Raw genomic sequence first — 21,084 nt, forward strand, 5'->3', positions numbered from 1 at the left:
ATATGTAGGATCGATAGAAATGATACTAACCAAACGAATATTTTATTTTAGTACTTGCTGGATCTGAAACAAAAGCACGCCAAGATAATCATTGCCGATATACACAACAGGAATGCAGAGATTGCGCTTTGTGAGGCTTACCATTTAGGGGTAAGTTAGCTACTTATTGGTTTACAAAAAGAGCGGCCGGACTAAAATGTATATTGATCGGGTTAAACGCGTTTGATGTGAGAAATACGACCATGCGTCTGTATCAAAAAACAAAATTTTACAAATATGAGATTTCCTCCTCGGAAAGCTATTGAAGGTGTGGAAATGGCTCTTACACCAAACTTCATTATGGACTTCAAAGGTTAACTGCCAAAAACACTCTGCGAGAAATTCTACGAAAGAATGAGTTGTTTTGTCCCATTTTCTTGGTAGTAAACCAGCTCCTGGTGTATAGCGAGACCAGAAGTTCGGAGTGATTGCCTATGCAGGTAACTGAGAGTCCTGATATTTTACATTGGTATTTGGACACCGGAAATAGGTGGGCAGAGTTGTTGTTGTTGTTCTTGTAGCGATAAGGACACTCCCCGAAGGCCTTGGGGAGTGTTATCGGGTTGATGGTCCTTTGCCGGATGCAGATCCGGTGCGTTCCGGTACCAAGCCCGCCCATCTCGGAAACGATTTGTTATGACCACATGGAGGGTGGAGCCGTGTGTAGAAGTCCACGAAAGTGGGGAAAGCTTCTGACCGCCATTCAGCTGGGAATGGCCAGAGCTATTATTTTGCATGCGGTTCAAGCAACTCACTACTGCCGGTCGCTTGCGGCCAAGTATCCTCTGGGTAGCCTCTAAACATCCGTTTAGCGGTGAGCTAATGTGAGAAGGCGACAAGCTGGCTAGACCACTCTGACATAATCGGTTTAAGGGCTACCCGGGGAGATCTCATCGGCAGCATCTGTAAACCTCTAGGTGCGGCTGCAAGCGGGCGTCTGTATTGGAGCAAGCGGCTCGCTATATAAACGTGCAAGTAATATTTTCAACCCCACTGAGCGGGTTGTGCTCTAGGCTTGGTACCCGCCACCTAAAACAATAAAAAAAATAAAAATGTAAGGCGCGATAACCTCCGAAGAGATCTAAGGCCGAGCTTCTCTTCCAATTTGCGTCGTGCTCCTGTTGATTTTCCCTACAAATCGGCCGGACGGGACCTACATGTTTTTTATGCCGACTCCGAACGGCATCTGCAAGGCAGATGAGTTTTCACTGAGAGCTTTTCATGGCAGAAATATACCCGGAGCGCTTGCCAAACACTACCGAGGGGCGACCCCGCTTAGAAAAATTTTCTTCTAATTGAAAAACCTTATTTCTAAAATTTTGATGTTGCTTTGCCCGGGGTGTGAACCCAGGGCATACGGTGTGGTAGGCGGACCACGCTACCATCACACCACGGTGGCCGTCAACCTAAAGCAATACTCCAATGAAATATACCAACAAGCCCCGGATAAATACACTCTCTACTGATGAAGACCATGGCAAACGTTTGAAGGACAATGAATTGAGGGCATGCACCTGGAACGTCCGCTCCCTTAATGGGATTGGTGCAGATGCCCGGCTGGTTGATGTCCTCGTCAAAGCAAAATCTGACATCACCGCCATCCAAGAAATGCGTTGGACGAAGCAAGGAAGAAAGAAGATCAAAAATTGTGACATCTACTGGGGTGGCCATACGAATAAGCGCAGTTTCGGCGTCGGATTCGTGGTGGGAGAGAGACTTCGTCGCCAAGTTCTAGCGTTCACGCTTGTGGACGAGCGTCTCGCCGCTATCCGAATAAAAGCAACATTTTTTAAAATAGCATTCATCTGCGCCCATGCGCCGACAGGGGAGAAAGACGATGAGGTGAAATACACTTTTTATGAACAATTAGAATGCACATACGAGCGCTGCCCCCGTCATGATATAAAAGTCGTGCTTGGCGACTTTGACGCCAGGGTGGACAAAGAAGGTGTTTTGGCCCTACAGTCGGAATGTTCAGCCTACACCATGAAACTTATCATAACGGACTGAGGCTGAAACATGGTCATATCCAGGACGAGGTTCATGCATAAAAAGATACATCAAGTTACATGGCTGTCCTCTGATCGAAATACTCGCAGTCAGATCGATCACGTTGTGATAGACGGACGGCATGCCTCCAGTGTTTTAGATGTACGCATGATCCAAGGACCTAACTTCGACTCGGACCATTATCTCGGTGCAGCCAAAATAAGCACCCGCCTCAGCGCGGCTAAAACCAAGTAACAAAAAACACAAGGAAAGCTAGACGTCGAAAAGCTTCAATCACAACAGCCTGCCAATGATTTCGCAAATCGACTCTCACACATGCTCTCTGAGAGCCCAATCATCCTAAAGGAATACAGGAGCAGTGGGATCATATCTCAAAAGCACTTCGTACTGCCGCCGAGGAAAAAATTGGTTACCGGCGGCCGCGAAAAAACAACTGGTACGATGAAGAATGCCGCGTTGAAACCGAAAGAAAATACGATGCCTACAGGGCTACGTTAAAAGCGAGCGCAACAAGAGGAGTGTGTGAACGCGATCGTGAGTTGAAAAGGGAAGCTGGACGCCTTTTCCGGAAGAAAGAAGCAGAAGCAGAAAGTCGTGAGTGCGAGGAGCTTGAGCTGCTAGCCACCAGGAATAACGCCCGAAAACTTTACCAAAAAATTCAGCGACAGACGGAAGGTTTTAAGACCGGGGCAAACTCTTGTAGGAACAAAAACGGCGACCTTGTAACTGATGTCCAGAGAGTGCTTAGATTATGGAGGGAACACTTCTCTGCTCTCCTAAATGGAGGCAGCAAATTCACCGCGCAGAGATGACGAACCCGATCCCGCAATCGATGATGATGGAATATATGTCAAAAACAACAAGGCCGTGGGCGCTGATGGATTGCCTGCGGAGCTATTCAAGTACGGCGGCGAGGAGTTGGTAAGGCGCATGCAACAGCTTCTTAGCAAAATATGAGCGGAAGAGTGCATGCCCACCGATTGGAATCTGAGCGTTCTTTGCCCAGTCCACAAGAATGGGGATACTGCAAAATGCACCAACTATCGTGGAATCAGCCTTCTTAATATCGCATATAAGGTCCTTTCAAGTGTATTGTGCGAAAGATTGAAGCCCGTCGTGAAGCGGCTGATTGGACATTATCAGTGCAGCTTCAGACCTGGTAAATCTACCATCGACCAGATTTTCACAATGCGCCAAATCTTGGAAAAAATTCGTGAAAAGGGAATCGACACACATCACCTCTTCGTCGACTTTAAAGCCGCCTTCGACAGCACGAAACGGAGCTGCCTATATGCCGCTATGTCTGAATTTGGTTTCCCCGCAAAACTTATACGGCTGTGCAAAATGACGTTGAGCAACACCATCAGCTCAGTCAGAATTGGGAAGGACCTCTCCGAGCCGTTCGAAACTAAACGAGGTTTCAGACAGGGTGACGTCCTATCGTGCGATGTCTTTAATTTGATGCTGGAGAAAATTATACTAGCTACAGAACTTAACCTCTCTGGAATAATATTCTATAGAAGCGTGCAATTACTGGCGTATGCTGATGACACTGATATCATCGGCCTTAACACCCGCGCTGTTAGTTCTGCTTAGTCCAAACTGGAAATAGAAGCGGTAAAGATGGGCCTGATGGTGAATGAGGACAAAACGAATTACCTGCTGTCATTGAACAAAGAGTCAGCGCATATGCGCCTTGGCAACCACGCTACTGTTGGCAGCCATAATTTCGAAATAGTAAAATACTTCGTTTATTTGGGAACCAGCATCAACACTAGCCACAACATCAGCACTGAAATCCAGCGAAGAATCAATCTTGCCAATAAATGCTACTTTGGACTAGGTAGGCAATTGAAAAGTAAAGTCCTCTCTCGACTAACGAGAATCATACTCTACAAGTCACTTATCGTATCCATCCTGCTATATGGGGCAGAAGCATGGACCATAACAATAGCAGTTTGAAGCGGCTTTGGGAGTGTTCGAGAGAAAAGTTCTTCGAAAGATTTATGGACCTCTACGCGTTGGCGATGGCGAGTACCGAAGAAGTTTTAATGAGGAGCTGTATGACCTATACGCAGACATCAACATAGTCCAGCGAATTAAAATGCAGCGGCTGCGCTGGCTAGGCCATGTTATGCGAATGAAAGATGATGCTCCGGCCAAGAAAGTGTTTCTATCGGAACCCGCCTATGGAAGAAGAGGTAGAGGGCGGCCCCCACTCCTTTGGAAGAACTAGGTGGAAAATGATTTAAACTCCCTTGGTGTGACCAATTGGCGCCGGTTGCCGGAGCGAAGGAGCGACTGCCGCGCCTTGTTGGACGGCCATAACCGTTTAGACGGTTAAGCGCCAATTAAGTAAGTAAGTAAGTAAGTAACATGGTACTTTCTTGGCCATACCACCCTCTACATCCATGAGGAGTTCGGGGTCGCCAGAGCCTCGGATGTTAATGAAACAGGATTCGCCACGGATATGTGAGGTTGACAATTGGGTTTGGAGAAGCTATATATTGCGCTGGCAACCTAAAGGGTTGCGCTAGACAACCCCTTGAATCTATTTGGTATTTTGATCTCCTATAACGACAGGCATACCTACCGCCGGTATATTCTAACCACCCAACCCGCTGGGGGGAGGTCAGCAGAGTTAAAACGGATGTTAGGTTGCCTTAAATTGGACAGCCCATGCGGAATCCACTGAATAAATCCTTAGTATTACCAGAAGATTGTTCAACGAGCAAACTGAAACAGTCAATTCGATGATAAAGCCCACGGATTCAATGATTGTATTAGGCGACTTTAACCTGCCACATATATCTTGGAATACTGTTGATCACAATATTGTCCCCGTATCATCCAAGAAGCATAACAATGACTTTTTGGATGGAATTACTGATCTTTGTATTAATCAGATTAATTTCTTTCCGAATAAGTATGGAAAATTCTTACACTTAGCATTTGTTGACGACATATGTACCTAAATTCTCTATAAATCGGTGTGAACCTCTTGTTTTGCCAGAAGACGTTTACCATCCTTCTCTTGAGATAACTTACGAAATCATAAGCAACGAAGTCGGCTGCACTAACGAAACACGTGTCTCTACCAGGTGCTTTGATTTTTCCAAAACTAATTTTAACAATTTAAATAAAGAGCTTTCTGAGATAACGTGGCCTCGATATAAAGAGGATGTAGAGCAAAATGTTTTACATTTTAATAAAACCATTTATACTTTATTTGAAAAACATGTGCCCAAACGCACACGCTCGCACACAGAACCAGCCTGGTTTACTAAAGAGCTAAAGCTATCTAAAACCAGGTCATACGTCAAATACTAGAAGCTTTCTAAGACCTTTGCAGCTTGCATCTTCTAGATCTGATGGCTGTGTCACTCCTAATAGCTAGAGTCTGCACACGAGTTCGCTGCTATCACTGATTAGGTTTAAAAGCACTTGACGCCAGAAGGCAGTGTCTAGTTAGGATACCCATCAGTAGCCTACAGCTCCCACTTTTTAATGATAAGAGCAAATTTGTTAGTCTAAGGGTGTCAGACCTGCACATTGTCGTCGAAACTTTGCTGCACTGCGCTTGGTACCACGTTTTTCCAACTGTGTCTATCATGTGCAACTGTCGCCTTAATTCAATCTCGGCAGGTTGTAAGGTCTACTTATTTCAGGATCAACACATATACCCCACACCGTAACGCTCCTTCACGGATTCCAAGAGACCACAGTAGCTGCCACTCAACCTTACCCTAAAGCAACAGACTATGTGACTAGATGCTGCCTTAGCTCCATACCTTTCTATTCCTTCATACAACCCGAGGGCAGCAATGCTGTTTCATTCCTCGAGTTCTCCTTCCCATGACTTTCCAGGGATGCCATTTTTACCTACTAGCATCTAGAAGGCTTAAGTTAGAGGCTATCGATTAACCCACATAGGCGAGCAAAACTCAAATTCATCTGGTACATGAGAAAAAAGGAAAAAACAAACAAAAGTTTAGGGAAACACTACCTGGAGTCACCCAATGCTCTACCCTTTCACACCTAGATTGCTGTTGTTGTTGCTGTAATGATAAGGAAGATTCCGCTGTCTTGCAGTAGTAGTGTGCTCCAGAAAGAGGTGTCAGTGAGGGTATTGCGACTAGCCTTTTGTTGTCTTAGCTTGTTCATCGCGGTTTTGGCAATACTAATTCGAAGTAAAGCATCTATACCCAATTTTTTTAGAACACAGAACGAAAAATGGCACTGAAGATGGCACAACGCAAAACCCGAGTTTTCTCTTAACCAAATTTGGTAGAGGGATGACGGCAAATCGCTCCAGTATACATCCGTGTACCTTCCTTCTCTCAACTGCACGGGCAGTACTATTAAGGGCTGTGTTTCCATAGACACTCCCTTTTGTCAAAAGAGAAACACGAAACACTTCTTCTTTTATCTTCATGATATTCCCAGCTTGCATAGTCAATATCGAATTATATTGCCCTGTCTACGCAATGTTTTTATAAGGGTTTTTGATATTTGGTATAAAGGTCCAATTAGGTCTAACCAATCCTTATTTTTTTCTTTGTACAGATGACTGCCTACGAAGGCTTCGTTTGGTTTTTACCTTCGTGGATATCTAAAGAATGGAACACACCGGACGATAGCCACAACTGTACAAGCGAACAACTTCAAAAGGTATATTCGTATTAGCTATTTGAATAAATTGGAATAAACTGTTTTGTACTTTAGGCTTCGGAAGGACATTTCAGCATCATGCATGCTCCCTATGGAGAGCTCGATTCTATCATGCAAGAAAATATAACAGTGAGAGAATGGCTTCGAAGGCATACAGAAAATAGAGACGAGCCCTTATCGAATTATACTGGCTTCGCCTACGACGCGGTATGGGCTTATGCTCATGCTGCCGCCAAGTTACTAGCCGAGAATGACGATGCCGTGAATAGTTTGCGCACAAGCAGTGTGGTTTCACGTTTTGTAGAGCTCATATGGCAGACAAATTTTACGGGACTCTCTGGACATATACAATTTGGACAAGGAGGCTCGCGCATCACAAATTTAGATATAGTACAGTGGCGGCAAATGCAATTCAAGCGTGTGGGCAAATTTAAACCGCGCGTGCTAGGAGTTGGCAACACTATGCACACAGACGGTGGACACTTGGAGTTGTATGGGGATAAAGTAGAATGGCTTGCGGATGGACAGCGTCCTAGCGATGGTACATACGATTGCAGTTTTGCGACATTGGCGAAGCTTCTAAATGAGGATTGTGATAGCGCTGCTTTCACCTTTACGACTATTGTTTGTTTGTTTGTGGTGCTGATTGTGTCGCTCACTTCGTTCTTATTTTGGAAGCAACGTTACGATAAGAAACTCAAACAGTCTGCAAAAATAATGAAAAATTTCGGTATTGATCTGCTATCACCTTCACGTAATAAAGGAAATACGCTCGATAAATGGGAGGTACCAAAAGAGAATGTTGTGCTGAATCGACGTTTGGGTGAGGGTGCTTTTGGCACTGTCTATGGTGGTGAAGCGCAAATTGGTGCTACTGGCTGGACTGCAGTTGCGGTGAAGACTTTGAAAGCGGGCGCTTCCACTGAAGATCGTCTAGATTTTCTCTCCGAAGCTGAAGCAATGAAGCGGTTCAATCACAAAAATATTATTAAAATGTTGGGTGTATGTCTGCAGACAGAACCGATCTACACGATAATGGAGTTCATGCTGTACGGTGATTTGAAGACATACTTGCTAGCGCGTCGTCATCTCTTGAACGAAAAAGTTGCTGAGGATTCAGATATCTCTTCGAAACGTTTAACTATGTACGCAATGGATGTAGCACGTGGACTCTCCTATTTGGCTTCACAGAAGTATGTGCATCGCGATTTGGCGTGCCGCAATTGTTTGGTGGATGCACAACGTGTAGTCAAATTGGGAGACTTCGGTATGGCGCGTTCCACTTACGAGAGTGATTATTACCGTTTTAATCGCAAGGGTATGCTACCCGTACGTTGGATGGCACCAGAATCGCTAGCGCTCGGCATGTTTACGCCCAGCTCAGATGTTTGGGCTTTTGGTGTGGTACTCTATGAGATAATCACCTTTGGTTCATATCCCTATCAAGGTCTTACGAATAATCAAGCTTTGGAATATATCAAAAGCGGTAAAACTTTACAAATACCCACTGGTGTTAAACCTCCTCTGGAAGGTCTAATTAAAGCTTGCTGGAGTCAGGAACCCAAAAAGCGTCCAACCGCAAGCGAAGTCGTCGAATATATTTCTAATTATCCACGTTTGCTTACGCCTTGTTTGGATTTCCCTAGCGCTTCGGTGGAAATGCCTGAAACCGAAAGTGACGAGCTCGAGCTTTTACCTAAACTTCGCAAATGCTCGCCCCTCAAACATGATTCGACGCTCGATATTTTGGCTCAAACTTCAAATCCAAATTATCTTGAACGTGCGCATGATTTAATTGATAGCGTCGATGGACCGCCGAAGCGCACAAACTTAGAAATGTCGACGGCCTTTATTACTTTACATACCAATTTAACACCCGATATTAATATTAACAATAACAATAACAATAACAACAACAATAATAATAACATTAACCTAGCAAATAGTAAAGCGATTTGTATGGATGCCTTTGCAGCCACAACCCCAGATGGTTACAGCATTATGGCGCCTTTGCTATTGCATCATGTGAGCGAAGGCTCAGAATCGTCACAAGCGCGTCTAATAAAGAAATCCTCATCAGAGTCATTGCAACAGACGCAATTTTGAATAATGAAGAAACTTGTTAATAAGACTGTGCAAGAATTGGCATTTTTTCGGAGTGGCGGAGTGATTGCATCGCCGGACGTAGACGATGGACGTGAGGGATATAACCTTGACATCTTATTGTATACTAAGGTCGTATTTGCTTTTTATTGTCTAGTATGGAGTTCATTGTAAAAGCTATACTTTCAGCGCTTCTCATCTCTCCCTTTCTAATTTTCTGCTTCTGCCTCCCTTTTATGCCTTCTTCATGTTCTTTCCTTTATCCCTTTATTATTATTTGCATCTTCTTTTCCTATCCTCGTTTTCTTTCTTCTTTTTCTAGTCTAGTCAACAGATATACCTTCTTTGCCTGCTATAATCCCAATTACTTCATTCCTCTCCCTCTTCCTCTTCCAATTCCAATTTCTATTTCTGTTCTTATTCCCATTCCTAAACCTACTCCCTATACCTATTCCTCTTCCTATTTCTATTCATACCCCTATTCATATTTCTATTCTTGCTCTGGACTAGAACGGCCTGTGGGTTTGGGCAGTTAAGAGTGGAGTCTTTATTTTGCTGTACAAAATGGCTTCGAAGGCATATTCCAAATAAAGGCGAGACTTTATCCAATTACACCGGCTTTGCCTACGACGAGGTATGGGCTTATCCTCATTCCGCCAAGCTAATAGCTGAGGCAGACGATGCTGTGAATAGTTCGCTAACAAGCAGCTTATCTTTGCGTTTTGTAGAGCTCATATTCCTACTTAAAATCTTCAAATCTTCAATTCCTATTCCTATTTCTATTCCTCTTCCTATTCCTATTCCTATTCCTATTCCTATTCCTCTTCCTATTTCTATAATGGAATATTGTTTTCTCCTGACTCCCAAATTATTTTAAGCGCGTTGTGTTTGGAACCGTGAGTGAAGTCGGGCATTTGACAACAAAGGCTAAAGGTAGAGTATTTTAAGCAAGCTACCTAGACTGTCTCAGTATATGTTGAGCTTTCAAACACATACAGCGCTCTTCAGGGCATCTTTCATAGCAGCAAACTCCAATTGGAAGACGCTGCAGTGAGTATTGAAATTGATTGGTTGATAACATACCTTCAAATTTGTCTAGAAGTGCTTTCCATCCCACTGAAAGTAAAGTGAAGCTAGCACAACTGGGGTACAATCCGGTACAAACCCAATGGCACACAAGATAAAGCGTGCGCCTCAAAGCTTTATTTGAGTTCGAGGTAAGACCATTTTGCAAATAATATCAATCTGAAGCAAGTTTAGTATGGAATTCCATGCCAGAGTAGATGTTATAATAATTGGCTCCACTTATTCAAACTATAGTCCTTCGTTATACAGTCGCCGTTTTTCGATAGTGCAAGCAGTGTCTTCTCCGCTTTACTACCCAACATTTCTAAGCAGAAAAAAGCTTCGACACGATGCTATCCACCCAATGCGCTACCATTGGAGAGCTCAACTGGCGTGGGCCAATGGAATTTGATCCTACAAATACCGTGGCGACTACGGCGCATTGCAGGGAAAATAATACCCCCATACTTCATCTCTAACTCAATACGATTATCAGACTATTCACCTGAACCGGTGAACTTCCGACAGGTTAAGTCTCTGTTGCCAATTATGCAGAAAGTTTTTCTCAAAAAGGCAGGCATATCAGCTAAGCTCACGAGTTTCATACTTACAGCTCAGCTCTCTATTGGTAATTGGATAATAACTATACTATGTAACAATATGGACTTCTTCAGTCTATGTGAGGTCCTCACTGATTGTCCACTTCAAACTACCTATACTATATGTTGAGCTCAGTATAGTATTCAAGAGATAATGGGCTATAGCTGAAGACTTTGATACAGGTTTTCTCATCGTTACTAATTGTGGGGAAATTATCTTTCTAGGTTTCCCATCATGTTTACACAACACCAGCTGTAGTCGTCTGTTCTGGTATCAATACATTTTCTCAAGGTAGAGGAGTTAAGCTACACTGAAAAAAATTTTATTCACAAAATTCTAGCACTACGAAAAAACTAACTCGTTTAATACGGACTACCATAAATGTACACAAAAAGTATTTATTAGAATACATTCTTATAACTTTAGTAAAGCTTTAATGTTTTTTTCCCTACTACACTGAAACAAATTTTGAAAAAAATTGTAGACTTTAAATAATCTTGAGTTAAGACAAAAAAAAAAAGCTTTTTTCTTGCAATAAGATAAAGCTCAACTATGCAGCGACGTAATTACTCCGCCTCCATGATAATGTACTTGAAAATTTTGCACAATGTAATTAGCAACGATTTTGATCGAATTTTTTGAAAGTTTTCGCTTTGTGAGAAAAAGACCTCAGTTTTGTAACTTTTGTACAACAACAGTACCTACCACGGACCGTCTTTTTTTGGCGGCATTTTGCCATTTTTAACTACACTCATACATTTGCAAATAGTATACACTTAAAAAAAAACCTGCATAAAATGTTAAAGCATACATAAATTAAGCTAAAGTTTAAGCCATAACATTTTATTTTATGTTTTTATATTTAAATTTCAATAACCGAATTTTTTGTTTAAGTTATTTCTTAGAAATTCTTTCCTTCATTCTTTCATAAGCCGGTGGAAAAGGAAATCCGAGCTTTTCTACTATTTTGTTGTAACACGCATTTACAACATTTGTTACTAGAGGGCGCTCTAGCCAGCGATCACTAAGAACCGGTTCTTCAGTGCGAGTTTTAGCTTCAGTTAAAGTTGACTCGAGTTTAACCTGGCCACTTTGTTCGATAACAAAAAATTTTACTACTCATATCAGTTTAAGCGACCAAATTGGCAAGATTAAACTCTAGTTAACTTTAACTTTCACTGAAAAACCGAGGCTTAAAAAGTAAGTTGAAAATCTGCCAATGGGTTTGACCGATTTCCTTACTAAAGGCCTTTTGCACCACCTTCAGTCAGCTAGCTTGTATGAATTAACCAAACTTTTGTTTTCGCTAACTGAATCTTCGACTCTAATAACGTTTTCTTTTCTGGCTAAAGTGTTACGCTTTTTGTACGCCACGCAAGGGTTGTTGCTCTATTCTAAAAAACAGGCAACGCAGTTACGGGGTATTTCGTTCTTTTGTGAAAATTGTTGCCTGCTCACAACGCAAAAGCGTTACACTTTTACCCTGTATAAAATGGCGGTGTGGCAGTGCAACTCTGTGAAACTCTCAATTCGCTCTTAAGTTCCACATATACTCTGTTAATATGAGTGAATATGGTGAGTTTAAATGTTCTTTGTATGCACTATAAATGTTGAAAATTTTCTGGGGTAGGAGTAACTCTATTAAGTTTTTACCATTTACAAAGGCAACAATTTATTTCATAAAAGAAAACGCTATAAGTTAAGTGCAGTTTAAAAGTGTAAACAAAAGTCAGCTGTTTTGCTGGTTTTCGTGTATTTACAAAAAATATTTGCGATTTGTTCTGCAAAGTATTCACAATTATCGATTTAACTGAGTCACCCTGTGCTGGTGAGAACGAAAATGTTAAGTGAAACAATCTGAAGGATTTCTATCCTCTAGTTAAACTCTACCTTAACCAGGGTTAATGTAAAAGGCCCTTACTTATATCAAACGGTCGTCACAATCTATTATTTATTTTTAAACTATGTTTTACTATGTGCAAACAAACACCAAATTGGCAATTTATACCATTTGGGAAATTTATTAGGCAATTTATCATATAATAAATTGGAATAATAAATTCCCAATTAAAAAAAAAAATTGCTTAATAAATTGTTTCAAACTGCAAATGTAACCTCGAAAAAAGGAGTAGATTTAAATGTCAGTTACCCATGGCTCAACTATATGGTTGGCTCATCTCATCAGCTGATTTTATTTTTTTCATTTCACTGGAGTAGGGATTGTCGAAAGAAGATGGCAAACTCAAAATGAAACCAAAACATTGAACACATTTTCGTACAACGCGCAAAAATTTCAAAGTTTTATGTTTTCATTCCATTCCATTCTTCTAATACGAACACGTACATTTTGACAGTCTGAACAAAGGTATGTTGTTGCTGTAGAGATGAGACAACCAGCTATCAAATTACTATTGTGTAAGCTAAATGGAATTGTATGAACACCACTCAATTTAAATTGAAATTGCCTCCATTTATTTTTCTGTTTGAACATAGTGTAATATGAAGTACACATGTGGCCACCGTACCCATACTGGATAAATCAGCCTTTGAATAAAGCAAATGTTTTTGTTCTCTTCCTACGGTACTGTATAGTATTGGAATTTATTACTGATTTGTTGAATTGAATATATTATAGGCAAATATGTTAAAAATATGTTGTTTGAATAGTTAAAATTCAAAAGTAAAACAAATCTGGAAGTGCTGTTTTTAAGAAAATTCAGCAAATAACTATACAAAAATGAGTTGATTAATATTTTTTAAAATATTTAGTCAGCACCCTTCTGACTACCCAACACTAAAATCATATTTGAACTGGCACCAATCCATAAGTTTTCTATGCGCAATGATGAGATGATCCCAAATGGGCACAGTGACCACTCATGAGTTAATTGAAGATTTCATAATGATCAAATTCAAACTAGTTAGTTTCGACAGCATTTGATCGATTTATAGTAACAATACTTCTAAATGAAGTCACATCAACACGCTCATATGAATTTTTTGACAACTTCGATTTGGCTTCGACTTCAAAAATCTTTAGCCATAACCTAACATTTCTGCAAAAAACCGAAAGCGCTTTATTTTTGATGTTTTTACAAATGTTCTTATTTAATAGCTTTAAAAATTGTTTATATATTACCTACGAAAGAGTTACATATATACCTTCATAAATATGTATGTTAATAATTCATTAGGCCGGTCCTTGTTTTCTTAAACCAATTTCTCTAAATAAGTCCAAAAATAATTACCTCTCTAACGTAAATAATTAAAAACGTTTAGTGCCTTTGTATGCATATTATTAAACTTTTTTCTAAGGCTGTTTTCGATAATTATTTAATTTTACTTTTCAAAATTACGTTAGATATTATTCGAATATTTAAACGATTATATTTAACCTTTTTTTTGGTATAGGTATCGCGTTTCATCTTTAAAGCAATGCCGGCCAAAACAAAAAAAAAAAAAAAACAAAAGCACTTTGTCAGCTGGCTTAAAATGAAAATACCTGCGCAGTAATGCTATTTTTTTGTAAGCCTCGTCGACTACAACATGAATCGAAATAAGAAACTTTCCAAGCACCTCCAAAATTTTGAGGAACAGCTAAAATACTGGTGTTTCATAACGCAACTTATTTCGGTAACTTGATTTAGAATATCTTTGCGGTTCCATAGAGAAGTAATATAAGCCCTTTAGTAGTAGTGTGCGAGTAATTACCCAGGTTAGATTAGGTTGAACTGACCGGTCCGTGAGCACCTCACATAAACTGAATGAGCCCACAGTGTTACTAAAAGATTGTTTAATGACCAACCTTCGCCCGCTTGGTAAATGCTTTCTAGGACCTATGTCAATTGCCGCTTCTTCATATGATAGCTGTATCGCTCCTAATGCATAACTAGAGCCAGTGTTTCTCCTGTTTTGGTTACGGCTACTATTTCCGCCTGAAAAATACTACAGTGATCTGGCAGCAGTAACTACCCAGCAAACACGTACTTTGTCGCACTTTTCACTGGTTTTTCTAAATTTGACGTAGCCTGGCAACACTTCTTTGTACAGTGCCGCCGACATTTTTCTTGAATGATCATAACAGTAAATATAATCTTATAAATAAAATGGATGTATATATATATGTGTGTGTCGCTTGGCCGTCCAAAGATCTAAACCGATTTTGACAAAAATTTCGCAGTATATTCTCCCGGCCATTCGTTAAATTTTATTTTGCCAAAAATCTAACTGACCGGAACTCATCTGCTAGATTCCAAATATTTGATGCAGGTGTTGAGGTAGGCGAGGTAGAGGAAATGGCAGGGGAAGAGAGAGTGGGAGTTGAAATGGAGGAGGAAGTGGATATGTTAATGGTAAAGTAAGTGGGATTCTTAGTGGGAGTGTGAGTAGTAATGGTATAGAGAGTGATAGCGGGAAGGAAAAACGACTTTTTAATGAAGGCAAACCAATTTTCGTGCAAGAAAACTAGTTATCAATAGACCATTGCTGAACATTGGGTCAAAAAACTAAAATAATTTAAAACCGAATTTTAGTGTTTCATAAACAAATATTCTTACATTCCCATTATTTTCTTAGCTATCAGCCATGCCGTTGAAAAGGCCTTCTCTATAAATCATTTAGAAGTTTTAAGGGCACATCCAACTGAGTAACAGGGAGACGTGTGGATTAAGGTAGGAAAAACCGATTTTCATACCAACTACCCAAGATTTTTAAGGTGTTTGAAGAATTTTCTAACCCTATTTGAGTTCTGCTCAACGAGACCTATAAGCAAATTAGCATTCTTTAACAGGTACATAAACTTTTGTAAATTTTTTTATACTGCAAGGTTGCTTAAGGAATATGACCAAAGGAGTCAAACGATAACAACGTCAATTAAAAGTACAAAAACATCCTTCCCGCGAATTACAACAAGAAATACGAACAAAATTGGTTTGATACTGAAATATGATAAAACAAAGCAAACAAATTTACTTTTATTCGTTACTTCCAATTTGAGTGCATGCTAAGATCATTTTGCGTGCGTGTTGTTGTTTAACCGAAATTAATTTGGTTATTGTTGGGAGCCAGCCGGAGCCAAAGTGAATGACTGTCGATCGATTGTCTCGCTGTTCCTTTGAATGTGTGGCATACCGTCACCAATTCAATTACAAATTTTAGTTCCATTTGAGTTTCAAAGCATGCCGTCATTACTTTCTGTGCAAATTGGTGGTTGTTGGAAGCCAGCCAGAGCCAAGATAATGTTGTTGGGAGCTATACGGAGCCAAAAGAGGCATTGCTTGGACAGCATTGGTGTAACGCGCTATTGTGGCTAGCACTGCTTTCAAGTGTCATAATTCTTATTTTGATTTCCGTCTAAAGCCATGTTAATAAGAAAAGTCTCCTAAGCTCATTATCAATCTTTTTGGTTTAAAAATTAATTCTCTACCGTATATTTGGTGTTTGTATACAGTGCAAAAGATATAACCGCATAAATAGATAAGCTAATAATAAGAGTCAGGTGATAGCCCCAAATTTTTCCTCGCAACAATAGTCTGAATAAAAAAAATTAAGATAATAATATACACATCAAATTATACTTACCTACAAAAACGTACCTTTTTTTGTTTTAGGGGGATTCGCTGTCTTGTAAGAAGCACGGATTTCACGGATTACTTATATCCTAGACAAAATATGCAAGATTGCGAGCGCAATACGACGAAAAATATGAAAAACAATTGCTCGATCTTTTCATGAGCGTAGTGAGAAAATCTAAAGAACTAGCATTGAAGCAGGGTTGTGTTTTGATTTCCTACAATTCGTTTAGGTTTGATCTAAAAAAAAAAAAAAAATTGAACGGATTTCATAAAATTTTTACAAATCAAATTTAAGTCTGGGCAATCCATGACTCTGTGCAATCCCGTTTGCAGCGCAAAACGCATTCTCCTATTTGATTATTGCATTTTTATAATTGAAAACATCCTTAAAAACGTAATATAGATATACCAAATATACATTTACAACATTTTGAGCGGTGATGCTTTCTAGGCGATATTTATTATGAATTGAAAGGAAAAGTTCTGTTCTTCGGTCATGACGTCGTTTTACCTCAAACCTCGGCATGGGAAGCTAACAAGCTAAATTTAAACTTATATGTGGAAAGTCTAAACAAAAAAATCCTATAAAGCTGACCGGGTGGTCTTTCAAGGAATTTTCATGATGTCGAATATACACAATAACTATGATGCATCAAGGCGATAACGTCGTGTGAAATACTAAAAAAAATGTAATATGTAAAATTTTGTCGAAGTTCTAGGCTTTTGCCATGCATACAAAAGCGGTATATTTAGAATTCGATTTCGTTTTGGAAGCCGCGATGCATCGTTCACACCCCTAATCGGACTATATTGTACCCTAGAATCTGATACGCTAATAATACAGTCGCTCGTAAAGATAAACATGTGAGGGAGTTGTACACACTGTCAGGCTATATCAGCGGAGTTGAAACAACGCATGATGATTAGTTTGACTTTTACCCGTTGTAAGTGAAGTACCGTGACGTATAGTAAAGGGTAGCAGAAGAAATGTTATCAAATTTCGTATATTAATTGTTATTTTTTAATTTTCGTTATTTCAAAATAAGGCTTTATGAACCTTGTAACTAAAACTGCGCAGCATAATTCCAAAACGATTTTTAAAACAATTCAACAAAATTTCGAACTTTTTTTCGCAGTTCTCTGAACTTTTTTGAGTATGCACTTTTGTAGCTCAATCAATTTTGGCCTAAGTAAGTACAAGTTATATAAAGGCCTCTCAAAATTCGTATTGATTTTTAATAATTTTTTGTCGAAATATGTTTCAGATTTATTTTTTTTTTTTAAATTAAAACAAGTAATAAAATCTAAGTTCGGATGAAATCGAACATTACATACCCAGCTTTGCGCTTGAAACGCTGTTATTGTTTGCTTTGTGTGGTTAATAGTGCTATAAGGCTTTAGGAAAAGTGGGCGTGGTCTTTAACCGATTTTGATAATCTTCACTCAGTCTATATAATTTGGCAAGGATAGTGTCTCTGCCAAATTTCAATGTCAAATCTTTAACGGCTTTTGATTTCGGCTTGCTAAACTTCCAAACTTTCTTTTTCTAAATGTGCGTGGTGCCACGCCCATATTCCAAAATATTTTCGGAATTTTTGTTTTGTGTCATAAACCAATCCACCTACAAAATTTCATTAGCTTAGCGGTATTCGTTTTTGAATTATCTCATTATCTCCATTTTTCTAAATTTTCGATATCGAAAAGTGGGTGTGGTTATCAACCGATTTCGCTCATTATCAATACCAATCAATTCTGGGTCTAGATAAGCCCGCAAACCAAATCTGGTGAAGATATCTCAATATTTGCTCAAGTTATCGCGTTAACGGACGGATAGATGGACAGACGGACGGACATGGCTTAATACATTTTTTCGATACTGATGATTTTGATGTATGGGAAGTCTATATCTATCTCGATTCTTTTATACCTGTAAAACCATCTGTTATCCAATACCCTTGTACAAGTATAGCTGGGTATAAAAATATTGTTACCCTTTCTATGAAGAAAAATCTAAAACCGCCTTCGGAAAAAATTGTCAAAAATCAGTGCGAAGTTTGAGAGCCCTTTACCTTGTACTATTTAGACTTAAATTGATTGAGCTCTCATACTCAGAAAACTACAAATATAAAAATCGAAATTGTCGTACAATTTTCTCTAATTTTTTTGTAATATTTTTCCGAGGTTTTCGAAAACATTTTCGAGATTGGTATGGATTACAGCATTACAGTTACAAAATTCATTGTTTCAGCTAAATCCCTGTTGGCTGGTACATATTCTAGATCTTGTCATGCACAAAAAACCAAAACACACATCTGAGAATCGTGGTTTCACGACTACGACAAACTATGAAATCAGAAGGAATCAACGAATCCCGACAATTTTTTCAGAAAAATATCGAAGGGGAAAATTTAAGCGATTTAAGAAAGTTAATGTTGTAGATGAGTAATAGGGTATCTTGATTTAGAATAATTTTCCAGACCAATATCGAAGAGGAAAATTGAAGCCATTTAAAAAAAGTAAATATAGTTTGTACACGAATTTCGTCTAGTTGTTGTTGTGATTATATATACTTTAGATTATGTATTAGTTCGGGTAATACGTTACACACATGAAGATACATAAAAACGGGTTGTTCAAGTACTCTTTAGCATAAGTCTCAAATTAAGGAGCGGTCTTTTGGAACATTTTTATATCGCATGTGGCTTTTGAATAAGTACGATTGGAGTAAGTATCCATTACTTTCCCTTTAAACTTCTGCCGTATCACTAAATTTCTTCCAAAATTTTCCTAAGAACAGGTATCGCATACAAGATGGTATCGAAGCAATACTGTTCACACTGTAACAATTTTGTCTCTTTCTAGCTTCATTATTAGAGGTTCGTGTCACTAAATTGCCAAATAACTAACTCGAGCACTTTTCACAGTAATTTTTATTATACACCTCTTACAATAGTAGTACGATTTCACACTTTAGTGTCAGTATACATATGGCGTCACCTTATTTATCTGAGAATTGGGAAAGTTTAAAAGAATTGTATAGCCACAAACTCTAGATTTCGAGAACAAACTGGAAATTCTAAAAATACAGTGTTGGTATGTGTGACTAGACCTACAATTTCAAGTATTTACTAAAAAAAAAAAACCTTTCCTCAGATTGTGAGATACACCAAGATTGATATTCTTCAGTCAAAAAACAAGTTCCATAAAGAACGGATATGGGTAGGGTTCTTCTCTAGATGTTTCTTTTGCTCTCAAGCGCAAATGTTCTTAATTAACGAAAAGTTTGTATGATTAATTTAGAAACAAATTCTGCGGAAACGGGTCTTTCGAATTTCCCTTGTTTCGAACATTTTTTTTTTTTTGAATTAAAGCAATATCGAACGAGAAAAGTTCTTCGTTGGGTTCCTCGGCTGGTATTATGATTTATTTCTCATGTTGGTTTTTAATTTAGTTAATTTATACTATATTTCTCTTCATTTGCTAAATAGATTTTTTGTTTCATAATATAATGAAATAATTTAATAAGGCACAGAAGGCTGAACTGCTTCTTAAATACAAAAGAGATCAACCAAATATTTTTTTTTTTTTTGTTTCAAAGACTTTATAGATTTAAGTAAGTAACATTGAGCTGTTATATATAACGCGTTACATAAATATAAGTGAATATTTATAATTTATTTAACCGCTTACATAATAAAAAATATAAAGATAACTCTGATTAATTATAAGCAATTTTAAGATCCTCTTTTGCCCAGAGTATGAAGTTTTTGTTTGAAATCTCTATAAAGAATATAAAAACATATACATTTAAACCAAGACATAATTTTTCTTTTTTTAGTACTACATATACAAATTTAAAACTACGTGTCACTATTTAGATACACATATATAACAAAATAATATATAATAATCAACATACATGAGTTTTTTTTTTTTCAAATTAGAGTTAAGATTTTCTTGCTTTCCTAATGCATCGAAGTGAATGAGAAAAAAAAAAACAAAAAAAAAAAAAAATCATATTAAAATATATTTAAAATTTTTCTAGCATAAACTTTTTATACCATACATAAACATATGTACATAAAAATTTATTAACATGTGTATTCACATCTACTATATTTATATTAATTTACAGTTTTTTATACATTTATATTTCGGGCTGTATATTTAATATTTTCTAAGTTATATAATTAAAAACAATTCTATGCAAATATTTATATATTTTTGATTGATTCAATTTATATATCATTAAGTACTTACGAGTTAGAAGAGTATAATGAGGATGCTTCTAATTGGTTTAGTTTACAAATTAAACTCTAATTGCTTATTTCCATAAAATAGATGAATTGAATAAAAAATTTCGAAAATTATATTTGTTTTTGTTTTGATTTGCTTGTTTAAAATGTGTAAATATAATTCTTCAGTGCATAGGGGTATCATTAGAGTTTTGGGGGCGTGGCATCTGATATATATAACAACATATGAGTATGGGATCATTTCCCGACTATCTTCAGATCATTGCGCGATTATTTTGTGATAGTTACAGGTCCATTTCGGGTCTATCTCCAGATCATTTCAAAATTTTTGCGGAATGATTTTAAGACAATTTCCAGATCATTTCGTTATTATTTTTGGCATTATATCACGACAATTTGGGGATCATTTCGGGACTATCTTCTGATCATTTTAAGATTATTTCAGGATAATTTCGTGACTGTCTGCAGACAATTACGCGATTATTTCAGGACTATTTCGGGACCATTTCGGGACGATCTCCTGATAGGTTTAGGATTATTTTTGTGATTATATCGTGACAATTCGGGATCATTTTGGGAATATCTTCAGATCATTGGGGGAATGTTTTCAGGACTGTTTTAAGAATTATTTCTAAACTATTGCGGAATGGTTGCGGGATTATTATCGGTACATTTTGGAATTGTTTTCGGGATAAATGTTAAATCTGGACTATTTTGGCATAATTTAGGGACAGTCTCCAAATTGTTTCCGGGATAATTTTGCAATT

General features: G+C 38.2%; 1 protein-coding gene across 3 annotated transcripts in view; it reads left to right on the forward strand.

The window, feature by feature from the left end:
* LOC137239738 (uncharacterized) overlaps nucleotides 1-20,433 on the forward strand; it is a 144,042-nt gene extending 123,609 nt beyond the window's left edge. For all 3 annotated transcript variants that reach the window (XM_067765360.1, XM_067765359.1, XM_067765361.1), the window contains 3 exons: nucleotides 52-150; nucleotides 6,616-6,720; nucleotides 6,775-20,433. In XM_067765360.1, coding sequence (XP_067621461.1) covers nucleotides 52-150; nucleotides 6,616-6,720; nucleotides 6,775-8,826 — 2,256 coding nt within the window. In that variant the 3' untranslated portion in view covers nucleotides 8,827-20,433. The remainder of the gene's footprint in view (nucleotides 1-51; nucleotides 151-6,615; nucleotides 6,721-6,774) is intronic.
* The last annotated feature ends 651 nt before the right edge of the window (nucleotides 20,434-21,084 follow it).

This window comes from Eurosta solidaginis, chromosome 2 (assembly GCF_040869045.1).
Source record: "Eurosta solidaginis isolate ZX-2024a chromosome 2, ASM4086904v1, whole genome shotgun sequence".
In the NCBI taxonomy this organism is placed as follows: domain Eukaryota; kingdom Metazoa; phylum Arthropoda; class Insecta; order Diptera; family Tephritidae; genus Eurosta; species Eurosta solidaginis.